The sequence below is a fragment of the Aotus nancymaae genome, unplaced genomic scaffold (assembly GCF_030222135.1).
Source record: "Aotus nancymaae isolate 86718 unplaced genomic scaffold, 86718_ANA_hifiasm-v0.15.2.pri h1tg000057l, whole genome shotgun sequence".
In the NCBI taxonomy this organism is placed as follows: Eukaryota; Metazoa; Chordata; class Mammalia; order Primates; family Aotidae; genus Aotus; species Aotus nancymaae.
In genome coordinates this window covers 72,814,937-72,840,704 of record NW_026988471.1, presented here as the reverse complement: position 1 = coordinate 72,840,704, position 25,768 = coordinate 72,814,937, and the positions used below count along the sequence as shown (strand labels likewise).

The 25,768-nt window shown below is 38.0% G+C and overlaps 1 protein-coding gene across 13 annotated transcripts in view; it reads right to left on the bottom strand.

Annotated features, from left to right (window-relative positions):
- Window positions 1–25,768, bottom strand: part of ALMS1 (ALMS1 centrosome and basal body associated protein) — a 246,366-nt gene that overhangs the window by 186,352 nt on the left and 34,246 nt on the right. For 11 of the 13 annotated variants that reach the window (XR_010337974.1, XR_010337975.1, XR_010337976.1 and 8 more), the window contains 6 exons: window positions 24,338–24,533; window positions 17,929–18,046; window positions 15,990–16,462; window positions 14,320–14,435; window positions 14,067–14,216; window positions 789–879 (listed from right to left, as the gene is read on the bottom strand). Coding sequence is in view for 8 of the 13 variants with exons in the window: in XM_064364240.1 (XP_064220310.1) it covers window positions 789–879; window positions 14,067–14,216; window positions 14,320–14,435; window positions 15,990–16,462; window positions 17,929–18,046; window positions 24,338–24,533 (1,144 nt within the window). In the remaining 5 variants the exon portion in view is untranslated. The remainder of the gene's footprint in view (window positions 1–788; window positions 880–14,066; window positions 14,217–14,319; window positions 14,436–15,989; window positions 16,463–17,928; window positions 18,047–24,337; window positions 24,534–25,768) is intronic. The other 2 variants (XM_064364244.1, XM_064364247.1) reach the window with 2 other exon arrangements.

The following is a 25,768-nucleotide window of genomic DNA, read 5'->3' as shown; positions in this document are numbered from 1 at the left end:
CAAGCCACTCTCCTCAAAGCCTCTAACTCACCTCCACCACTACTCACCTCCCTCAGCAGATAATCTTGCTTTTACCTCAAAATTCATTCCTCTCAATTTCCTCTCTACAAACTTATTTGCATCCACTCTTGCCATCTTGAGATCAATCAATTCCTTTTTCCCTTCAAGTCACACAAAGGAATAAACAGATTCTAACATCAGGCTCCTCCATATAATTCAGTTCTAATTACTGTCATGTAGAATGTGATGAAAAACCAAATGATTCCTCTAATAAAAGATTAGGGGATCTGTGATGGTCTGAATGTTTGTGCCCCCCTTGAAAAGTATAGATTGAAATCCTAATGCCCAAGGTGATGAAATTAGGAGGTAGGGCTTTTGGGAGGTAACTAGATCATGAGGACAGAGACCTCATGTTTGGGATTAGTGCCCATTACAAAAATGACTCCAGAGAGATCCCTTTCCCCTTCCACCATGAGAGGACACAGAGGAACGTGTCATATCTGACAAACAGGCCCTCACAAGACACTGATTTTGCCAGCACTTGATCTTGGAATTCCCAGCCTCTAGAACTGCAAGAAACAAATTTCAGCTGTTTATAAGCCACACTTAAGGTATTAAGGTATTTTTGTAATAGCAGTCTGAGGAGACTAAGACAGGATTTATAAACACATCTAATCTGAAGCATTATTATTACAGATATTAAAAAATAAAAAATTAGACCTAACAAGGTCTAATTTTTCACAAGGTAGTCATAAGGGGAACATTTACTATCTCCTTTTTCTACATACCTGCTAAATGTTTAGGAGTCTTTGGCACAGTGTCAGGAGACATCCTCAACATTCTGAGGTCTGAAGAGTGATATTCCGACTCTCTTGTTGGCTTATGTGGAACAAATGAAGGCAATAAAAATGAAAAAGACTCATTAATGCCCAGATTAGAATGACCCACCTATCAAGAAATGAAAAAAATGAGGCATTAATTTCAAACTTCATCTGCTAAAAATAACCCCTCATTTTTATAAAGATGAATACTAAGCAGTTATACTAGTTACTTAAGATCATAATCTCAAACCTTCTGAATTCATATATAGGTCATACCTTGTTGGGTCAACTCTCAGAAGACTCTAAATCATCCTGAGGGCTTAGAAATCTGTCTATATAAATATTATAGACAGTATGTCTAGAAGTGCTCTGTTACTCAGAAGTTTGCTCCTTATGAACATTGGAGAATTTGAACCATGGTATTATTCTTGAGAAGCTCAGGTATTTTTTTTAAGGTAGAGAGGTGCACTATGGGCAAGAAAGAGTAAGAAGGAAAAAGAAAACAGAAATATTTTCTAGAAACTCACAAATGTTTAGAAGAAAAATGAGAGCATCAAAGAACTATAACTGTGATCAGTTACCAACAAGCATAAGTCCTCAAATTTCTTGAAACAAAAGTAGTGGAGACTATAAATTGGCAGTGAAGTAGAGGTTAACTGCTCAAAAAAAAAAGTTCCTAATCTTTCATCAGGTCACAAGTCCTTACTAAAAAGGAAATTAGAAACCATTATTGGTGACATTAATATCTAAACATGTATAACTTTTCATCAAATTCACAGTACACCCACACGTAAAAATATATATCATTTTTAGGTATCTTTATTTTCCTAAAAAGATTATTTCGGTCATATCTTCTCAGGATGAAGTCTAAAAATGCAAATAAACATGAATTCTTCTATCCTCTTTCATCAATTTTTCATTGCGTAGTAATAAACACTCTTAGGAAGTCAGCAGAGTGTGGAAATGAACATTCTACATCTACATCAACTGCCCAAATAGGTTTCTCTACACCAGTATTTTTAAACTGGTAGAGATTTTATACCCACCAAGGGACATTTGACAATGTCTGAAAACATTTTTTGCTGTCATAACTTGTGTTGGGAAGGCCTCTATTCACTAAATATTCACTAATATTTAGTGAATAGAGACCAGGGATGGATGCTACATAACATCTTACAATATGCAGGAAACACACCTCCCACCATAACAAAGATTTACCCAACTCAAATGATAATGGTACTAAGAAGCCCTGCTTTCCCATAGCACAAAGTTCTTGGTTTTCAATTACCTCACTCCTACAGGAAACTTTTCTGAAGCACAGCTTATATGTATACACATATATACATACACATACATATACGTAAATATATGCATATATAATATACAGTCATCCATCACTTAATGACGCGGATATGTTCTGAGAAATGTGCTGTTAGACAATTTTGTTGTTGTACAAATATCACAAAGTGACTTACACAAACCTAGATGGTGTAGCCTACTGCTTCCAGGCTAGAAAACTATCAGCATACTACTGTTCTAAATACTGTGGGCAACTGTAACACAATGGTAAGTATTTGTGTATCTAAACATAGGAAGGGTACAGTAAAAATACAGTATTTTAATCTTATAGGACTACCATCATATATGCAGTCTGTCATTGACTGAAATATGTGGCATGACCATATATAATACATAGATGCTTGTGAGTGTGTATTTATAGTAGCTTTTTTTCTACAGTTTTCAAACACAGAAATAAAGAAAAATTTTTATTACAATCTTGACGTCAAAAAAAATTCATTATGTCAAAGTTTCAAAATATAGAACTATTAGAGCAGGTAATACAAAAGAAAATGTAAAATGAAAAGTATGAGAAGTATTTATTTAAGAAACCAGCAGATCTTCATTGCTAACTGAAAATGGGAAGAACCAGGAGAAAAAGAAATCAAGATTAGTTTATCTTCCCAATGTTTAATCAGCAACAAAGAAAGAATGAAGATGACCAAGAAACCAGAAAAATATTAATATCTCTCATAAAAACTCAGGAACTGTACAAGTCAGTCTAATTTTAGGAAAAATATGAGTTATTTCGCTATAGGCAAGTTGAATTTGGGGTGATGACAATGTTCACAAGAAAACTTCATGTAAAATAAATTAGATATATATTAGGGTATAAAAACAGAGGTGATAATCATTCACACAGAGATAGGCAACTAGGTCTCCAAAGGTAGAGGGGGCATGAAGGGGATAGAAAAGAAATTTAAGGCTTAAACCTTAAATAATTTTTAGAGTTAAATGGCCAAAACAAGAGGTACTAAAATAGCATATTAGGCCAGGCGCAGTGGCTCACACCTGTAATCCCCACACTTTGGGAGGCCAAGGTTGGTGGATCACCTGACGTCAGGAGTTCAAGACCAGCCTGGCCAACATGGTGGAACCCCGTCTCTACTAAAAATACAAAAAACTAGCCAGGCATGGTGGAAGGCACCTGTAAACCCAGCTACTCAGGAGGCTGAAGCAGGGGAATTGCTTGGACCCACGAGGTGGAGGTTGCAGTAAGCTGAGATCATGCCATTGCATGCCAGCCTAGACAACAAGAGTGAAACTCTGTCTCAAAAAAAAAAAAAAGCATATTAATTGTGTGCTGCTAACAAGAACAAGAAGAAAGAAATACAAAATTACAGAAAGTAGGAAACCACCAGAGATTTTAGTAGTCTAGATTTAGTAAAGTGAAGAGAACTAACAACAAGGCACTATATAAATGCTATATAACTTGCCCCATTTAATACTACAATGTATGAGGTTGAATTTTACTATTCATATTTCCTTATGCAGATCAAGAAAGTGATCCTCCAAAGTCATTTGCTCAAAATACAAGGCTAACAAAGTAACTGAACTGAATTTTGACTGCAAATCTCTATGTTCTTTTCACAGTTCCCAGCTGCCTCATGCACATGTGGATACCCAAATAAGCATTTATAATGGGTAGATATAAAAGTGAACCAAGCAAGTATGAATGACTCTTCTGTGACATAGATGAGGAGAGTAAGGAAGAAACCAAGGAGTAAGCAAGCCCCTGAAAGCAAGCTGAGCCATGCAAAAAAAGTGCTACCCCATCTGGCTCCTTGCCTTTTTGATATTGAAATTAAATAACTCCTAGATCACAGAATAGAGCTAAGACTGAAAGACAATATAGGGAATAACAGCATATTCCTTAGATTGAAAGAATATACTTAAGGCTACATTCAAGGACAGATTAAAATTTGGAGCTGTGGTCAAAGGTAGTCTCTGCACATTAACTGAACCTATATAACTTCATTTTTAAAATACATTTTATCTACAAGAAAGGTTGATGTAAGTCACAAAAATAGTATTAAAGATTTAGAGCACTTTAAAAGTTGTTACTTTGTTTCTCATTGTTATTGAACTCGACTTTAGGCAATCTCCGTTGAAACCTCCACTCTTGCCAAAATAATTCAAAATCTTAACCTTGGTTTCACAAAGAATAGTTAAAAGGTTGGGGGGGCAGTTTATGGTATGGTGGTTAAGTACACAGATATGGAGAGATCCAAGATGGCCGATTAGGAGCAGCTCAGGATTGCAGCTCCCAGTGAAAGCGCGGAGGGTGAGTGGACGCCACATTTCCAGACAGATTTTTACTGCCCACAGACCAGGAGATTCCCAGGTGGAGGAGCCCCACGGGTCACCAGCGCAGCTGTTTTCACCGGCGCAGCCGGTGCGGCTGTTCTGCGGTGCCCCAGCATGGCGGTTCTCCATATAAAATACACGGGTCCAGGTGCCGTTTTAGCAGGCGATTGGAGCTCCATGAAGGCAGAGTCACCCGTTCATCTGATTAAAAAGGGGACTGAAACAGGGAGCCAGGCCAGGAGATTCCCGGGCAAAAAAGCACCACAAATACCAACGCCGCTGTTTCAGCCGGTGCAGTGGGTCGCCGCACAGGAAATCACACAGATCCCAGCACCTTTTCAACAGGTGACTGGAACACCTGGGAGACAGTCGACCATTCAACAACAACAACAACAACAAAAAAGGCTCTGAGGCAGGGAGCCAGGTGATCAGGCTCGGCTGGTCTCACCCCCACAAAAAAACAGCAATCGGAAACACTCTGGATTGGGAGTTTCACAGCAAGCACAGCTGAACCCAGGACAATCCAGTTCTCTGGGGGAGGGGCGTCCACCATTACCAAGGCAGTCCACCACTACGGACGTAGTTTGCCATTGCTGAGGCAGCCTGCCATTGCCGAGGCAACCCGCCACTACAGAGAGTCCGCCATTATAGAGGTGGGCCACCATTGCTCAGGCAGTTCTAACTACACCCGTATAAACAGGACTGCAGGGAAATTCACACGGCAACTGGGCGGAGGCCACAGCAGCTGAGCAAAGCCTCTGCAGGCAGACAGTGACACTCTAAGCTGCCTCCTCGCTGGGCAGGGTAGCCCTGAAAAAAGGCAGCATCACAACAGAAATTCATAAATAAATCCCTAACTCCCTGGGACAGAGCACCTGGGGAAAAAAAAAAAAAGCCGGGGCGGGGGAGTCTATAAGTTCTGCTGCAGAAGACTTAAACGTACCTGCCCAGCAGCTCTGAATGAACAACGGAGCTCACAGCTCAGCACTTGAGCTCCTATAAAGGACAGATTGTCTCCTCAAGCAGCTCCCTGATCCCTGTATATCCAAAGAGTCACCTCATAAAGGATAGCTCAGACTGACATCTGGCGGGTATCCTTCTGGGACAAAGACAGTAGAAGAAGAAACTGGCAGCAACCCGTACTGTTGTACACCCGCTGCAGGTGAGCCCCAGGCAAGCAGGGCCTGGAGTGGACCTCAGCAGTCCTACAGCAGAGGGGCCAGACTGCTAGAAGGAAAACTAAGAAACAGAAAGAAATAACTTCATCATCAACAAACTGGACGTCCACTCACAGACTCAATCAGAAAGTCAACACCTACAAAGATGACAGGTAGGTAAATCTACAAAGATGGGAAGAAACTAGCGCAAAAAGGATGAAAACACCCGAAACCAGAATGCCTCTCCTCCTACAAGGGATCACAACTCCTCACCAGCAAGGGAACAAGGCTGAATGGAGAATGAGTGTGATGAATTGACAGAATCAGGCTTCAGAAGGTGGGTAATAAGAAACTTCTGTGAGCTAAAAGAACATGTTCTAACCCAATGCAAAGAAACTAACAACATTGAAAAAAGATTTGATGAAATGCTAATGAGAATAAACAACTTAGAGAGGAATATAAGTGAATTGATGGAGCTGAAAAACAACACGAGAACTTTGCGAAGCATACACAAGTTTCATCAGCTGAATTGACCAAGCAGAAGAAAGGATATCAGAGGTCGAAGATCAACTCAAAGAAATAAAACGAGAAGGCAAGATTAGAGAAAAAAGGGCAAAAAGGAATGAACAAAGTCTCCAAGAAATATGGGACTATGTGAAAAGACCTAATCTACATTTGATAGGTGCACCTGAATGTGACGGAGAGAATGAATCCAAGCTGGAAAATACTCTTCAGGATATTATCCAGGAAAACTTCCCCAACCTAGCAAGGCAGGCCAATATTCAAGTCCAGGAAATACAGAGAACACCATAAAGGTTTTCCTCAAGAAGAGCAACCCCAAGGCACATAATCGTCAGATTCACCAGGGTTGAAATGAAGGAGAAAATGCTAAGGGCAGCCAGAGAGAAAGGTCAGCTTACCCACAAAGGGAAGCCCATCAGACTCACAGCAGATCTCTCAGCAGAAACCCTACAAGCCAGAAGAGAGTCAGGGCCAATATTCAACATCCTTAAAGGAAAGAACTTTCAACCCAGAATTTTATACCAAGCCAAACTAAGCTTCATAAGTGAAGGAAAAATGAAATCCTTTGCAAACAAGCAAGTACTCAGAGATTTCATCACCACCAGGCCTGCTTTACAAGAGCTCCTGAAAGAGGCACTAAACATAGAAAGGAACAACCAGTACCAGCCACTCCAAAAACATACCAAACGGTAAAGAGCATCAACACAATGAAGAAACTGCATCAACTAACAGGCAAAACAGCCAGCTAGCATCAAAATGGCAGGATCAAATTCACACATAACAATATTAACCCTAAATGTAAATGGGCTAAATGCCCCAATCAAAAGACACAGACTGGCAAATTGGATAAAAAGCCAAAACCCATCGGTGTGCTGTATCCAGGAAACCCATCTCACATGCAAGGATACACAAAGGCTCAAAATAATGGGATGGAAGAAAATTTACCAAGCAAATGGAGAGCAAATAAAAGCAGGAGTTGCAATTCTCGTCTCTGATAAAATAGACTTTAAACCAACAAAGATCAAAAGAGACAAAGAAGGACATTACATAATGGTAAAAGGAGCAATGCAACAAGGAGAGCTAACGATCCTAAATATATACACACCCAACACAGGAGAACCAAGATACATAAGGCAAGTTCTTAACGACTTACAAAGAGACACAGACTCCCACACAATAATAGTGGGAGACTTTAACACCCCATTGTCAACATTAGACAGATCAATGAGACAGAAAGTTAACAAGGATATCCGGGACTAGAACTCAGACCTGGACCAAGCAAACCTAATAGACATTTACAGAACTCTCCACCCCAAATCCACAGAATATACATTCTTCTCAGCACCACATTGTATCTACTCTAAAACTGACCACATAATCGAAAGTAAATCACTCCTCAGCAAATGCAAAAGAACAGAAATCATAACAAACACTCTCTCAGACCACAGTGCAATCAAGTTAGAACTCAGAATTCAGAAACTAACTCAGAACCTCACAGCTTCATGCAAACTCAACAACTGGCTCTTGAATGTTGACTGGATAAACAATGAAATGAAGGCAGAAATAAAGATGTTCTTCGAAACCAACGAGAACGAAGACACAACATACCAGAATCTCTGGGACACATTTAAAGCAGTCTCTAGAGGAAAATATATAGCAATAAATGCCCACATGAGAAGTAAGGAGAGATCTAAAATCGATACCTTATCGTCAAAATTGAAAGAGCTAGAGGAGCAAGATCAGAAAAACTCAAAACCTAGCAGAAGACAAGAAATAACTAAGATCAGAGCAGAACTGAAGGAGATAGAGACACAAAGAAACCCTTCAAAAAAATCAATAAATCCAGGAGCTGCTTTTTCGAAAAGATCAACAAAATAGACCACTAGCCAGATTAATAAAAAAGAAAAGAGAGAATAAAAAAAAGATGCAATAAAAAATGATAAATATTTAACATCCTTAAAGAAAAGAACTTTCAACCCAGAATTTCATATCCAGCCAAACTAAGCTTTATAAGCAAAGGAAAAATTAAATCTTTTGCGAGCAAACAAGTACTTAGAGACTTCACCACCACCAGGCCTGCTTTACAAGAGCTTCTGAAAGAAGCACTATACATATAAAGGAATAATCAATATCAGCCTTTCCAAAAATGTATCAAAAAGCAAAGAACACTAACACAATGAAAAATTTACACTAACTAGCGGGCAAAACAGCCAGCTAACATCAAATGCCAGTATTAAACTTATATATATTCTAATTGGATAAAAAGCCAAAACCCATCGGTATGCTGCATCCAGACCCATCTCACATGCTACGATACACAAAGACTCAAAACAAAGAGAAGGAGGAAGATTTACCAACCAAACAGAGAGTAAAAATAAACAAATAAACAAAAAGCAGGAGATGCAATTCTCGCCTCTGATAAAGTAGACTTTAAAGCAACAAAGATCAAAAGAGGCAAAGGACATTACATAATGGTAAAAGGATCAATGTAACAAGAAGAGCTAACGATTCTACAGATCAACGAGACAGAAAATTAACAAGGACATCCAGGACTTGAACTCAGACCCGGAACAAGTAAACTTAATAAACATTTACAGAACTCTCCACTTCAAATACACAAAACATACATTACCACCTCACACCTATTCCAAAAGTGAATACATAATTGGAAGTAATTCACTCCTCAGTAATCGCATAGCATTTCATAGGTTTAAATGAAATATTGGTTGGCTGCTTGTTTGTTATTTTCTTGCCTTATTCCTTCCTGTCTACATCATAAAGTATAATTATTAGTATAAAAGGGGTTTTCAATACCCATCACTAAACTGCATTCTAGCCTGGGCAAGAAAGCAATACTCCCATTCTCTCTCTCTCTCTTTCTCTTCCTTTCTTCCTCTTCCTCATTCTTTTTTTTCTTTCTAAAAATATAAAAATAAATAAATTTAAAAAAATGATAAATGGGATATCACCAAAGATTCCACAGAAATACAAACCATCATCAGAGATTATTACAAAAAACTCTATGCACATAAACTAGTAAACCTGGAAGAAATGGATAAATTCCTGGACACTTGCATCCTCCCAAGCCTAAACCAGGAAGAAGTCAAAACCCTGAACAGACCAATAACAAGGTCTGAAGTCGAGGCAGCAATCAAGAGCCTACCACCCAAAAAAAGCCCAGCCCAGGCCCAGATGGGTTCACAGCTGAATTCTACCAGACACACAAAGAGGACCTGGTACGATTCCTTCTGAAACCATTCCAAACAATCCAAAAAGACGGAATCCTTCCCAAATCATGTTATGAGACCAACATCATCCTGATACCAAAATCCGGCAGAGACTCAACAAAAAAAGAAAACTACAGACCAATATCCATGATGAACATAGATGCAAAAATCTTCAATAAAATACTGGCAAACCGATTGCAAAAGCACATCAAAAAGCTTATCCACCATGATCAAGTTGGATTCATCCTGGGGATGCAAGGCTGGTTCAACATATGCAAGTCTATAAGCATAATTCACCACATAAACAGAACCAAAGACAAAAACAACATGATTATCTCAACTGATGCAGAGAAGGCCTTCCACAAAATTCAATAGCCCTTTATGCTAAAAAGCCTCAATAAATTAGGTATTGATGGAACGTATCTCAAAATAATAAAAGCCATTTACGACAAACCAACAGCCAATATCACACTGAATGAGCAAAAACTGGAAGCATTCCCTTTCAAATCTGGCACTAGACAAGGATGCCCTCTCTCAGCACTCCTGTTCAATATAGTACTGGAAGTTCTAGCCGAGCAATGAGGCAAGAAAAAGAAATAAAGGGTATTCAAATAGGAAAGGAGGAAGTTAAATTGTCTCTATTTGCAGACGACATGATTGTATATCTAGAAAACCCCATCATCTCAGCCCAAAATCTCCTGAAACCGATAAGCAACTTCGGCAAAGTCTCAGGATACAAAATCAATGTGCAAAAATCACAAGCATTACTATACACCAATAACAGACTTAAAGAGAGCCAAATCAAGAACAAACTGCCATTCACAATGGCTACAAAGAGGATAAAATACCTAGGAATACAACTAACAAGGAACGTAAAGGACCTCTTCAAGGAGAACTACAAACCACTGCTCAACGAAATAAGAGAGGACACAAACAGATGGAGAAACATTCCATGTTCATGGTGAGGAAGAATCAGTCTCGTGAAAATGGCCATACTGCCCAAAGTAATTTACAGATTCAACGCTACCAAAGACCTTCTTCACAGAACTGGAAAAAACCACCTTAAACTTCATATGGAACCAAAAGAGAGCCCGCATAGCCAAGTCGATTCTAAGCAAAAAGAACAAAGCTGGAGGCATCACACTACTGGACTTCAAACTATACTACAAGGCCACAGTAATCAAAACAGCATGGCACTGGTACCAAAACAGACATATAGACCAATGGAACACAACAGAGGCCTTGGAGGCAACACAACACATCTACAACCATCCAATCTTTGACAAACCTGACAAAAACTAGCAATGGGGAAAGGATTCCCTGTTTAATAAATGGTGTTGGAAAAACAGGCTAGCCATGTACAGAAAGCAGAAACTGGATCCCTTCCTGACACCTTACACTAAAATTAACTCCAGATGAATTAAAGACTTAAGACCTAACACCATAAAAGCCCTAGAAGAAAATCTCTGCAAAACCATTCAGGACATAGGTGTAGGCAAGCACTTCAGGACCAAAACACCAAAAGCATTGGCAACAAAAGCCAAAATAGACAAATGGGACCTAATCAAACTCCACAGCTTCTGCACAGCAAAGGAAACAGTCACTAGAGTGAATCGGCGACCAACAGAATGGGAAAAAATTTTTGCAGTCTACCCATCTGACTAAGGGCTGATATCCAGAATCTACAAAGGACTAAAACAGATTTACAAGAAAAAAACAAACAAGCCCATTCAAAAGTGGGCGAAGGATATGAACAGACACTTTACAAAAGAAGACATACATGAGGCCAACAAACATACGAAAAAATGCTCATCATCACTGGTCATTAGGTCATTAGAGAAATGCAAATCAAAACTACATTGAGATACCACCTCACGCCAGTTAGAATGGTGATCATTAAAAAATCTGGAGACAACAGATGCTGGAAAGGATGTGGAGAAATAGGAATACTTTTACACCGTTGGTGGGAGTGTAAATTAGTTCAACCATTGTGGAAGACAGTGTGGCGATTCCTCAAGGACCTAGACATAGAAATTCCATTTGACCCAGCAATCCCATTACTGGGTATATATCCAAAGGATTATAAATCGTTCTACTATAAGGACACGTGCACATGAATGTTCATTGCAGCACTGTTTACAATAGCAAAGACCTGGAACCAACCCAAATGCCCACCGATGACAGACTGTACAGGGAAAATGTGGCACATATACACCATGGAATACTATGCAGCCATCAAAAAATGATGACTTGTGTCCTTTGTAGGGACATGGACAAACTGACACAAGAACAGAAAATCAAACACCGCATGTTCTCACTCATAGGCGGGTGTTGAACAATGAGAACACATGGACACAAGGAGGGGAGCATCACACACTGGGGTCTGTCAGGGGGAAATAGGGGAGGGACAGCAGGGGGTGGGGAGTTGGGGAGAGAGAGCATGGGGAGAAATGCCAGATATAGGTGATGGGGAGGAAGGCAGCAAATCACACTGCCACGTGTGTACCTATGGAACAATCTTGCAAGTTCTTCAAGTGTACCCCAAAACCTAAAATGCAATAAAAATAAATAAATAAGGAAAAAAAATACAAAAATTAGCCAGCTGTGGTGGTAGGCACCTGTAATCCTAGCAACTTGGGAAGCTGAGACACGAGAATTCCTTGAACCTGGGAGGCAGAGGTTGCAGTGATCTGAGATCATACCACTGCACTCCAGGCTAGGTGACAGAGCAAGACTCTGTCTGAAAAAAAAAAAAAGAGGGTGATTATTACTGATTCATGCTAAAACATGGATAAACTTTGAAAACATTATCTAAATGAAAGCCAGTTCAGAATAGGCAAATGTATATAGATGGAAAGGAGATTCGCCAGGGCTGGGAGGAGGGAGAAATTGGGAGTGATTGCTAATGGCTCTATCTTTTGGGGGTGATGAAAAAGTTCTAGAATAGAAAGTGACAACGGTTGCACAAACTCATGAATACACTAAAAACTGAATTGTACACTTTAAAAGGTGAATTTTATGATATATTAATTATGTAAATAAAAAACAAAGAAAAATATAGTACATAGATATGGTTAGTTTCAAATACTGGTTACCCCAATTGCTCAAAAACGATGAGCAAGTTCCTAAATCTTCTAAGTGTCAATTGTAAAATGAGGATGATAATGACCTCCAATAATTCTATTTAATAGGATTGACAGAGGACAAAAATGAATTGATATATACATGTTACCTCTTAGCATAGTACTTGAGCAAAGTGTTAACTATCATTTTCATCCCTACTGTTACCCGATTAAAATTAAAGAATGCCTAGTTTAGAATACTAAAGAAAATAAAACTAACCTAATGAGTCTGTTTAAAAAATTGAATTAATGTAATAAATTATAAATAAAAGTTTATCATATCTTTGTTCATTTTCTACCAACGGTCTGAACCTAAATGTCTAAATGTAGTTGTAACCCAAGGTAATAGAGCTTTACAAAAATATGCCAATCTTATACATAGAAAACAGGAAGAGAGAAGTAACATTAAGTACATCACTATTTTATTTAACTCTGTTTAATGAATAACAGGATATAAGGATATATCACAAGGAAGTGAGGCTCACCTTGGGACTTACAGAACCAGACAATAGAAGAGGATATTCAGTGGGACCAGAGGAACATTAATGCCAAGGGATCCAAGGATCCAAGCAAATAAAAGCCTTCTATAAAAGAAAGGCTGACACAAAATTTTTATAACACCCTAGAGGTGCCAGTTTCTAGTACACATATCCAATGGTAATAATTATATAAATAGAGAGAGGGAAGGAACATGTATATACATCACTGTGTGGCTCATCTGAGAAAGAGACAGTTCCCTTTGGAGAGACACTGGCCAGTTTGGACGTTAAGCACTTCATTATCCTTCCTGGTAAAACATGGGTCTTCTAATTTTCAAGACAGCTCTGAAGTCAAGTCTTTCAATAGCTTCTAAACACACATACTTAAATGTTCCAGGGACTGTTTCAAGGATTGTACATTGAAGACCAGAGGGAAGAATTCAAAGTACAAGCTTTTGAATGTTCACACAAATAAGTCTAATCTTAACACTGTCTATAAGTTTTAACACTGTCTAAAGTTTCTTGCTGGCACAACTAAGAAGCGTTAGGCTGCCTCAATATGAAAAGCCTGGGAGCCCCATGGGATGGCCTTTTACAAAACACCACAGAACTAAGTCTTACAATCTACAAAATAAAAACATTTCTTTTATACCAACCTCTAATGGAACATATTCCTGGATATCAGATGAACAGGTACAAGTTATAAACTGGTACTGAAGGATATAAATGGGCCCCCCCTTTTTTTTTTTTTTGAGACAGAGTCTTGCACTGTCGCCCAGGCTGGAGTGCAATGGCACAACCTCGGCTCACCACAACCTCCGCCTCCCAGCTTCAAGTGATTCTCCTGCCTCAGACTCCTGAGTAGCTGAAACTGAGCCACCATGCCTGGCTAATTTTTTATATTTTTGGTAGAAACACAGTTTCACTATGTTGGTCAGGCTGGTCTCAAACTCCCGACCTTGTGATCAGTCCACCTCAGCCTTCCAAAGTGTTGGGATTACAGGCGTGAGCTACCACACCCAACCTGAGCCCATTTTTCAAACAAAACATTCCTCTCTCCACCCAGAAGAAATTTCAGATTAAAAAAACTTACAGGCTTTTCAATATTGCTTTCCTTCTCGGATGGAAGTTGTAAAGTAGGTTGCCGGTGCAGGGAGCTGTCATTCATCTCTAGGTCATCATGAAAATTCTCTAAAGCTGCTAGCTCAATGTACTGACCAGCCAAATCACATTGGTCATGTACCTGGGAAATAGCAAAAAGTAAAATAAAAACAAACAATACCATTTCCTGAAACAATACTGAGAAAGGCCATGTTTCTTACAACTATCATTTTATTGTGTCTCACCTTTCTTTGTAGTTCAGCAACTCTTTCACTGAACACAATATTTTCATTTAGGCTACAGCATTCAGCATCACCATCCAGCGTTATGACATCAGACTCAGCCTTCCCCTGTAGGCCCTCTACAAAATAGAAGTCATTTGCATAATTGTATATATAGTAAAACTAGACTCTGCTCCCATAGGCCAAATAATTTCACCTTGGTATCACCTTTCAGTAATGTCTCTTGGGTGACTGCAATTAATGATGCATCACTAGTCAATGGTAAAGCACTTTGTGACTTTGCATCACACGCCACCAAGTTTGCTGAAAAGCTGCTTCCTACAGCTGCAGGCGGACCTTCAATGGCATTACTACAGTTAACATCCTTACCCAAATTAAAGTCTGAGTAATCTGCAACTTCTTCAAAGGTTGGCTGCTTTAAATCTTGTAAAACCAAAGAGTCTGAAGTTAATACTTTCACATAATACATAATATCTGAAGATCCTACCTTCTCTCCAAGGTCAAGAGAAGGAACAGACTTTATTTTCCCAAAGGGAGGAAATGATTTATTGCTTACATCACACTGAAATGAAGCTGACTGTGTTTTGCCAAGACCAACAGCCTGATTGTAAGATTTTTCACTCAAAGAAGCAGATGACTTAAGCTCTGGAATAACACAAAGTGGCTCAATAAACATTTTCTGAAGAGCATTAGGGGGTGATTTTAAATTTGGATGCCAGTATAGAAAGCTATCATCATCATCCTTTTTATCCAACAATAGTTTTGAATCCGCTGATTCAAAACTACTGCCCAGGAGTAGACTGATGGCATGGATGTTTAAGCCTATCAAAGAAAGAGTTTTCATCATTATCATTTAATGAAGAAAGATCTAGATTTTTTGGTTCCCTCTCTTGGCTGTCATCTGCTAAAGATTTACTGATATCAGCTTGGATTTTATTTACCGTACTGTCTTTCTTAAAAGGCTCAATAGAGGCAATAACTGCCCCAAAGGCTACATTTTCAGTAGCATCAATATTTTTATCACCAAAAAAAGAAGTTTCCTTTTGGTTTCTCTCCTCTTAAAAATACAGTTATTCTGATGTCTCATACAAGTTGGATTTAACGGTTGGAGGAAGACCACCAGAAGCCACCACTTTAGAGCTATCATGTGCCCTGGAGAGTACATGTCCCTCTGAAACTTTTACAGAATTATCAGGAGCTATAACATTCCTAATGTACTCTATTTCTGAGGATGTGGGTTGCACTTCTGAAGATACTAAATTATTTCTAGTCTCCATTAGTTCAAAACATTGAGATGATTCTTTCTGCAAATCTTCATTTCTTTCATAATTCTCCAAATAATCCATCTCTTGTTTTGCCTCAATCTCAGCTGGAGCCCTTAAATAAACATTCTCAAAATAATGACTATCCGAAGTCAAGGGAACCCCTTTTCCTCTTCTTTCCAACAAACAATGCAAGAAAGAATATGACAAATTTATTATTATGATGAAGAGCAACTTCACATGGAAAGGAAGCATGGTCCTTACTGATTACACATGATTCTGGGTGGTGTAAAGTTTCCTCTTTGTTCCATGGCACATAGGAAAAGGGGACGCTAAAATTCTTACTTCCCTTGGAAATTTTATTTTTATCAATTGTGTCAAATGAATCTGAAAAAGAATCAGGGTACTTACTGGTTAAATATGTTTCTGTCTGCCTAGGTAAAGCTTTCTGTTTCCAATACTGCCCATATGAACAAGCAGTATCAAAATGGTCGCTTCTTTTAGTAGCTATGTTTTCATCAGTTATGTCAGATGAAGTTGCAACTGAAACTTGATCTTTATCAGCTAAATTGGTTTCAGGCTGCTGTGTATCTTTTTGTCTCTCCCATGACATATATAAACAAAGAGTATCATAACTATCACAGTCTTTGGGAATTTTCAGTTCATCAATAGATAAAATCGTCTCTTCATTATTCCCTTGTTCAGAAGGTAAAAAAGGGCACTGAGACCCAACAGCTGTGCTGCCTATAAGTGGGTGCTGAGATACACTAAAGCAACTGCTCGCTAAGTCTGAAGCTACTTCTGCAGTAGCCTGAAATAAAGCTTCACTAACTTCCGATGGTCGAGAAAACCACTCAGTGTCTTCAGGCTTATCAGCAATTTCCCTGAAAATATATAGTTAAAAATAAATAAATAACACATTAAAAACATTTAATTTTTAAGTACTAACACAAAAATACATATGCCATTGAAATCAAGTTTATTTGAAAAGTGTATTGAACAACAAAGCTCTCCTAATTTCAGACTCCTTTAAGATGGCTAATGACCGAACAAAGCAAATTCTTTGTAACCAAAAGGTGAACTACCACCCTATGACCCTAATATTATCTCAGGCTTCTCCTAAAGCAATAGACACAATGTGATTTTCATAACGACACCTACCATGATTTTTCATTTAACCTGCATTAACTTTTTTACTAGTCATTTATTATGCTCTTGAAAATCACGCAAGGCCAGGCACAGTGGCTCGCACCTGTGATCCTAGCACTTTGGGAGGCTGAGGCAGGAGGATCGCCTGAAACTAGGAGTTCAAAACAAGCCTTGGCAACACGGCAAGACCCTGTATCTACAAAAAAATTAAAAATTGGCTGGGCATGGTGCACATGCCTGTAGTACTAGCTATTGAGGAGGCTAAGGTAGGAGGATTGCTTGAGTGCAGAAGTTAGAGGTTACAGTGAACCATGATGGCACCACTGCACTCCAGCCTGGGCAACAGAGCAAGACTCCATCTAAAAAACAAACAAACAACAAACAAAAAGAGAAAGAACACCACTCAAGAAGCGATCTATTACGAAAACACAACAGTAACTTAATCATTAGTTGATGACTTAATGTGTACAGATCACTTTTCATAAAAGTGATACAAGGTAATATATAGTATAAGGACAGGGGTTACTTTTTGCTTTCTAAACATCTATAGTTTTTAATTTAAGGTGGGTTTTTTTTTTTTCACTTCTAAAAGAGGAAACCATTCTTGAATAATTCCAAATATGTTTTTTGAACATTCCAGACTTTTCTCCCATTATGACTATTCTAAAGGACATGAATTTGGAGTATCTGTTAATTTGCATATGTCTGTTTATAAAAAGCTTCTTACTTCATATTCACACCTCCTATAAAGTAAGGAGAGCTAACTAGTCTCATTCAATAACAGCTGAATAAAATCAGAGTGCCAAACAAGTTAGTCACCTAGAAATAAATGCTTTTTGCAGAATAAAGGTGAGAGGGAGGAGAGAGATGATGGGCAACAGATGGGGAGGTTTATAAGAAGGAAAATCTAGTGTGCCTTCTAAATTAAAATATGCCTGAAATACCTGAATACATTAGAAATACCTGAATACATTAGGAATTATTTTTAAACAAACTACAGTCATCTGATTCATCTCTACACGTTACTCTGCCAAATTAATATGCATCAAGTCTTAGTATAGGACTTCGTTACCTTCAGAGTGTGTGCTAAGAGTATCTAAGTCCCACATCAAAGTCCTGCCTTGGCCTGAAGTCACTAATATTAGTAACAACATAAAACAAGAAAGGAGAAAGGTTACATGCAAATGAATCATCATCCTACCTCAGAGGTGCAAAACTTAGTTCACTTTGATGAAATAAAGAATCAGGTGTAAATTCTTGGTCTTGTGTCAAACATGTCAACAAAGGCAAATCAGGAGAAGCAAAGCTATCTTGTATGACTGTAAAGGTTCAAATATAAAAATGCTGAGTAATGCTGAAAATCAATGATTTACTTAAATACTTTAAAGCACCTATATATGCTACCATATGGAGAATTCTACAAGCATTATAATAATAATGTAAAAGTAACAGCAGTAGCAGCTACCATTTATTGAGAGCCTGACAAGGTCCAGGCACTTAACATACACTATTTCATTTAATCCTCATGACAACCTTGAAAGATAGGTATTATTATACATATCTTACAGGTGAGGAAACATGATTACAAAACTTACGAAGCAGTAACTTGTCCACATTCAAGTAGCTGAAATGCCAGAGTGAGATTTGAACCCAAGCATTCCAACTTTTAGCAAATGCTCTTACTATCATGTCAAAGTACGGCATAGAAGCTCCTGAGCCCTAAGACACTCTTACGGGGTACCTAGTGTCAAAATTTTATTCAAAATAATATTAAGATATCATTTGCCTTAATCACTCTCATTCTCTCAAAAGGATACTGTGACATTTTCCAGAAGCTACAGAACGTAAGATACGGCAACAGATTGAATACAGAAACAGGCATAAGAATCTTGCTGTCTTCTATTAAGTCAAGACATTACAGAATTGTTTAAGTAAAACATGGCCATACTTCTACACATTTTTGTATTGGAAAAGTTCTTTTTCTATAAAATATGTACTCTTTCAATGAATTAATAAATACATATTTAATTTTTCAGTTTTAATTTCTAATGTGGGAAATATCAATAACCCAAACAAACAAAAGCTCTTTGGAGTTGTCAGTGATTTTTCAATGTGTAAAAGAATTCTATTACCCAAAAAGTTTAACTGCTGCTTTAATGAAAAAACAAAAAAAAATTCTTGTGATTTCCTGAATGTTGACTTAAATCATTTGTATTTTAATCAGTATACTTTCTTGATTTCAGAATGATGTAACAAAGTGTACAAAGTGTACTGTGTACAAAGTGAGGACTCCTCTCTCACACCACTGTTCCCCCTGAAATTACTGCAAACCAAGGGTTCACAGATCTCACCATGTTGTCATCTGCCCTTCACTTGGTCAAAACATGTACTGTCACTGCTCACATACCCTGCACATCTTCCATATAATTTATCACCCTCTTGTTTTAATCTTTGATCTATCCACTTCCCATCTAAATTATCAATTCTGTGTCTACTTATAGCTATATCCTCAGTGCCTATCAAAGTACCTGCTACATTTAATAGGTACTCAAAACAGAGTTATTTACTGAATGAATTAATTAAAAACGAGAAACTGATATATAACAATAACCTTTGCCACCAAGGAACAATTGGTATGGTTCCTCTTTGGCCTTGGCACAGAGAATCAGTCTTAAACCTCCATAACAGTTCTTCACCCGTCTAAAAATCATGAAGAGTTTTTAACAAATCCCCAAATACACTAGGGCTAATGCTACAAGGGGGACCTTTGGGCAAGTAAAGCAATTTTCCTATTTCCAGTTAATTGTAGGCTGAGTATTTAAAGAACCTGAAAGTCTTTTCTCAAAAAAATTAGAGTTATCCCTTACCAGGTTTCAAAACCTACAGAAATCCTCAGTACCTAAAATAGCTATTTAGGTATAAGTAAGGAATAGTAAGTAACAAGTAAGTTATAAGCAGCATTTCAGCATCTCCTTAGATATTTAAGAATATTTCAGGTTGGAGTTGGACAGTTAAATCAGGTAAATGGGAAAACGTATTTTCCTAAAGGAGCGCGCCAAAACTGAAGAGTTAATGATTCTTAAGTGTACAACATTATCTGTGTTTGTGTGTGATGGGAAGGTGGTGTATTTTATTTGCCATGCCTTTTTTTTACAGCTTTCAACTGCTTCTTGTTTCCTCAAGTTTGGACATCTGTTACTGGCTTGGCTCCCTCTTTTTTGAGGTATCTAACCATTCTGGCACCAGCCATCATCAATGACATTTGCCACTGGTGAGAGCCTAATTATCACAATGTTAGTACTTACACATAATAAAACAGCAATGATAAAATGTCCTCTGCCTATCAGATGCAGGAATCTACTCCAATAATTTAAAATGTTCTGCCCTATCTATAGTAAATGAGACAGTAGAATAAAACTTTACATTAGAAAACATTTTGGAGGTCACAAAGTACAATCTCCTCCCCAGAGCTATAATGCTAACACAGAATTTTGCTAGATATCCTGCAGTGACATGAAGCTCACTTTTTGTTGTTTAATATAGCCTTTTCTACTATTAAATGGCTTTGACTATTAGAAAGTTCTTTTTTACATCAATTTGAAAAACAGTTTCCCTTTAAGTTATATATTCATTTTAACCTCTAGACTACGAGTTAGCAAACATTTTTTTATAAAGGGTAAGATGGTAAATATTTTCGGTTTTGTTGGTCACATATAATCTGTCACATATACTACTGTTGTTTGTTTTTACAATCCTTTACAAAATGCAAAAATCATTCTTAGCTGATGAACAGTACAAAATCAAGCCTTGGCCTGTAAGCTATAGTTTGCTGACTCCTGCTCTACACCATTACAACACAAATCCCATAGTACTGTTATTTTCCGTTTACTGATTGCCTTCCCAGAAGAGGAGGTAGCTTTCATCTATATATCCCTAACATCAAACACACAGGAGGCACTTAGATATCTGCTACATGAATGAATAAGTTGCTTCCTCTTTAGTACAACAGCCCTTCAAATAGTTCACCATAGCAAAGTCTTCTGTTTTGTCTATCAAAAGATAGTCATCTCCTCCCACAAAGGTACTCTAATTTTGTCAACATCTTTCTTAAAATGTGGACCTAAAATTGACTTTAATGATCCACATCATAGAACACATTGGCACTAATATCTTGATTTGGATAGCATTAGTTTATGTTTGCAAAGAACTTGCTGAATTAAGTCCTATTCATCCTTCTATACAAAACTATGAAACCAGAGAGATCCAAGATGGCTGATCACTAGCAGCTCAGGATTGTAGCTCCCAGAGAAAGCACACAGAATGAGAGGACGCCACACTTTCAGACAAATTTTTGTTACCCACAGACTGGAAGATTCCCAGCGGAGGAGCCCCACGGGTCGCCAGGGCGACTCTTGTGACCGGTGTGGCGGTTTTGCCGGCACTCCGGCACGGCAGTTCTTGGTGCAGAGTAAACGGGACTGGGTCCCCTTCTGGTCGACGTTTGGAGCTCTGGGAAGGCAGAGTCGCCCATTTACCTGATTGAAGAAGGGACTCAAGAGGGAAGCCAGAACAGAGATTCCCGGGCAGAAAAGCACCACGAATCTTAATGCCACTGTTTTGGCCGCCGCAGTGGGTTGCTCAGATTTTGGCGCCGGGAATCAACAAGTTGGACATCCACTCAGAGACCTAATTTGAAAGTAGGCAATTACAAAGACGACAGGTGGATGAACTCACAATGATGGGAAGAAACCAGCGTAAAAAGGCTGAGAAAACCCAAGATCAGAATCCTTCTCCTTCTACAGGGGATCACAGTTCTTCATCAACAGGAGAACAAGGCCTGATGGAGAACGAGTGCATTCCACTAACAGATCTAGGCTTCAGAAAGTGGATAATAAGGAACTTTACTGAGCTAAAAGAACATGTTCTAGCCCAATGTAAAGAAACTAAGAATTTTGAAAAAAAGGTTTTACGAAATGCTAACAAGAATAGACAACTTAGAGAGGAATATAAGTGAATTAATGGAACTGAAGAACACAATACGAGAACTTCGTGAAGTATGCACAAGTTTTAACAGTCGAATTGATCAAGCAGAAGAAAGGATATCAGAGGTCGAAGACCAACTTAATGAAATGAAACGAGAAGACAAGATTAGAGAAGAAAGAGTAAAAAGGAATGAGCAAAGTCTCCAAAAAATATGGGACTATGTGAAAAGACCTAATTTACAATTGACAGGTATACCTGAATGTCATGAAGAGAATGAATCCAAGTTGGAAAATATTCCTCAGGATATTATTCAGGAAAACTTTTCTAATCTAGTAAGGCAGGACAATACTCAACTCCAGCTAATTCAGAGAACACCACAAAGATATTCCTCAAGTAGAGCAACTCCAAGACACAAAATCGCTAGATTCACTAGGGGTGAAATAAAGGAGAATATTCTAAGGGCAGCTAGAGAGAAAGGTCACGTTACCCATAAAGGGAAGCCTATCAGACTCATAGCAGACCTCTCACCAGAAACCCTACAAACTAAAAGAGAATGGGGGTCAATATTCCATATCCTCAAAGAAAAGAATTTTCAACCCAGAATCTCATATCCCGCCAAACTAAGCTTCATAAGTGAAGGAAAAATAAAATATTTCGCGAACAAGCAAGCACTCAAGAGATTTCATCACCACCAGGCCTGCTTTACAAGAGCTTCTGAAAGAAGCACTACAAACAGAAAGGAACAACCAGTATCAGTCATCCCAAAAATTTACCAAAACGTAAAGAGTATCTCTATAATGAAGAATCTACATCAGCTAATGGGCAAAATAGCCAGCTAGCATTAAATGACAATATTGAACTCACAAATAGTAATATTAATTCTAAATTTAAATGGATTAAATGCCCCAATCAAAGACACAGACAGGCAAATTGAATAAAAAGTCAAAACCCATCAGTACGCTGTATCCAGATCTGTTTCACAAGCAACAACATATAAAGACTCAAAACAAAGGGATGGAGGAAGATTCACCAATTAAATGAAGAGCAAAAAAAAAAAAAAAAAAAAAAAACACGGAGTTGGAACTTTCTTCTCTCACAAAACAGACTTTAATAGTAACAAAGACTAAAAGAAACAAAGGACATTACATAATGGTAAAAAGATCAATGCAACAGCAGGAGTTAATGATTATAAATATATAAGCACCCAATACAAGAGCACTCAGATACATAAGACAAGTTCTTAATGACTTATAAAGAGACCTGGACTCCTGCACAATAATAGCGGGAGATTTTGACACCACATTGTTAATATTCAACGGATCAACAACAGAGAAAATTAATAGGGACATCTATGATTTGAACTTAGACCTGGAATAAGTAAACTTAGTGAATATTTATAGAATTCTCCATCCCAGGTCCAGAGAACATACATTTTTCTCAGTATCATATTACACCTATTTTGAAAGTGACTACATAATTGGAAGTAAATCACTCTTCAGCATTTGCATAGCATTTCACAGACTTAAATGAAATATTGGTTGGCTGTTTGTTTGTTATTTTCTTCCCTTATTCCTTCCTGTCTCCGTTGTTAAGCACAATTATTGGCATAAAGGAGGTTTTTTAATACCTATTTTTAGATTGCATTCCAGCCCGAGCAATAGAGCAAGAATCCTGTTCTCTCTCCCCCTTTTTTCTTTCTTTCTCTCATAAAAAAAAAAAAAAACTATAAAACCATCTTCATGATTGAATCCCTTAATGATTATAAAAGTACTAAAAGTTTGTCTTTTATAAAGAGCTAATAGGGCCGGGCGTAGTGGTTCACGCCTGTAATCCCAGCACTTTGGGAGGCCGAGGCAGGTGGATCACGAGGTCAAGAGATCGAGACCATCCTGGTCAACATGGTGAAACCCCGTCTCTACTAAAAATACAAAATATTAGCTGGGCATGGTGGCGCGTGCCTGTAATCCCAGCTACACAGGAGGCTGAGGCAGGAGAATTGCCTGAAACCAGGAGGCGGAGGTTGCGGTGAGCCAAGATCGCGCCATTGCACTCCAGCCTGGGTAACAAGAGCGAAACTCTGTCTCAAAAAAAAAAAAAAAGAGCTAATAAATCAGTTCTATAATCAACAGAGGAAAGCAGCAAGATCTACCCCAGATAAGCCACTCAACCTCTTTACCTCAATTTTTGGTTTGAAAGCTGAGGACAATAGCACTTGCCTTAATTAATTCTAAAAATCAAAAAAGGTAAATATAATAAACATTTGCTTTTTGTTTTTTGGAGGAATCATGGAGTCTCCATTGCTGAGAGAACCAAAGCATAATATATTATTCACCCCAAAAACTGCAAATTCAAGACTGAGGAGGCACACATAGTAGGCACACACAGCAGAAAGGCATCACCTTTCTGCCTTCTGTGAGCAATGGGATATGATAAAATGAGAGGCAACTGCAAACTTAATTAGATTAGTGAACCAGTTTAAAAAAATAAAATAAAATAAGCTCATCCCTTTGAGTAGGGCTCTACAGAGCTCCTTAACTCAAAAAGGTAAAGTTACAAGACTTGCAGTCCCCGCAAAACTTACAAATGTGAAGTGAGGTATTCCTACTAGTAAAATAAAGAGGCATTACCTGGCAATGGAGAACAGAAGAGATCTCTGTTGAGTTCCTTTACTTGATTTTCTGATTGGGTCAATATACCCTCCTCCAGAGAGGGGAAGTCTGTCACTTCGGTATCTTCCGTTCTCACATTAAACCTGGTCTCGGATGTAACCAAGGTTTGGGAAGAGTCCACTTCTTGAGAAAGATAATACCAACATTCTGTTTCCTAAAACAATTTTAAAGGAGAACATGCTAAGTCATTAACTGAGTTACCATACATATTAATATTTAGATTAAAATGCTCACTTGTGTATCATACAGCTTCCTACTTAATGACATTCTCGTCAGAGTTTAGAAAATGTAAAGCTGTTCTGTTTCTCACAATATTAACTACATTTTAGACCTCTTCCCATTACTACACCTCTTTAATGCAAAAAAAAACTTTTCATACTAAGTATTATTGTATGCTGCTGCCAGTATATATAAAACAATTACCCTTGTGAAATAGAAATCCATGAAAATTCAGAAAGGTAGAAGTTAAGGACTGACAAAAGTAGAGCTTGTATATTATGGCACACGTGTTTCAGGGATAAGCTTCTGTACAGGCTTCAAATGTAGCTCTCTTTTAATATTCACTGTATCATGAGAAGTGGCTTGGGAAACCTTTCAAAGATTCATTTTACTACAAAAAGGAACAGACTTTCTGGGTCTCAAAGGATTTATACTCGACGATACTCCAGTCAGCCGAGGGTCATGTTGAACAATCTGCAGACAGAATTGTTTCAAGTCTGCAGCTGCCTGGGAAACTTTTACACAGTTGAGCTCAGTCTTCAGCCAGAGTTGTTGAACCACTTTCTTCATAGCGGCGACGCTGGAGGACACAGATATGGTGCACGCAAAGGCTGGGCCAATTTGTGGGTCCTACCACACGTCTCTTAAAGTGCTGAAGAATCACTAACATTTCCACTATATTGTTAGTTCTCATCATTAAATCAATAAATTTGGTTCTACATGATAATATTTTATAATTTGATAATAAAACTGAAAAAAATATTACAAACCTAAAGCTGAAGTATTCTCTACATGAGACCACTTGATTGAATTTTTATTAGCTCTACTAGTTTCTAAAGGATCCCGGGCTCTTCTCAGTATATAACATTATCATATCACCCATGAATGTCTCTTTCAAATATTTACTCTTATATTAGTGGCAAGATTCAGAGAACTGCTCTCCAACTATCTATGGGGAAGTTTTTCCTACTTCCAATTCACTGCAGACTGACATTTTACTAAAATGCTAACAAAAATTAATGAGAAATAAGCTAATTTTTAAAACTAGTAAAAATAACTAGAAAAATGAAATTTAAAAGGCATATAAGCCCAAAATATAAAACACAAGTCCAAATGTTTGATTTCTAGGTATAAAAAAAGATAAAATTACTCTATCAAACTACTATAAAA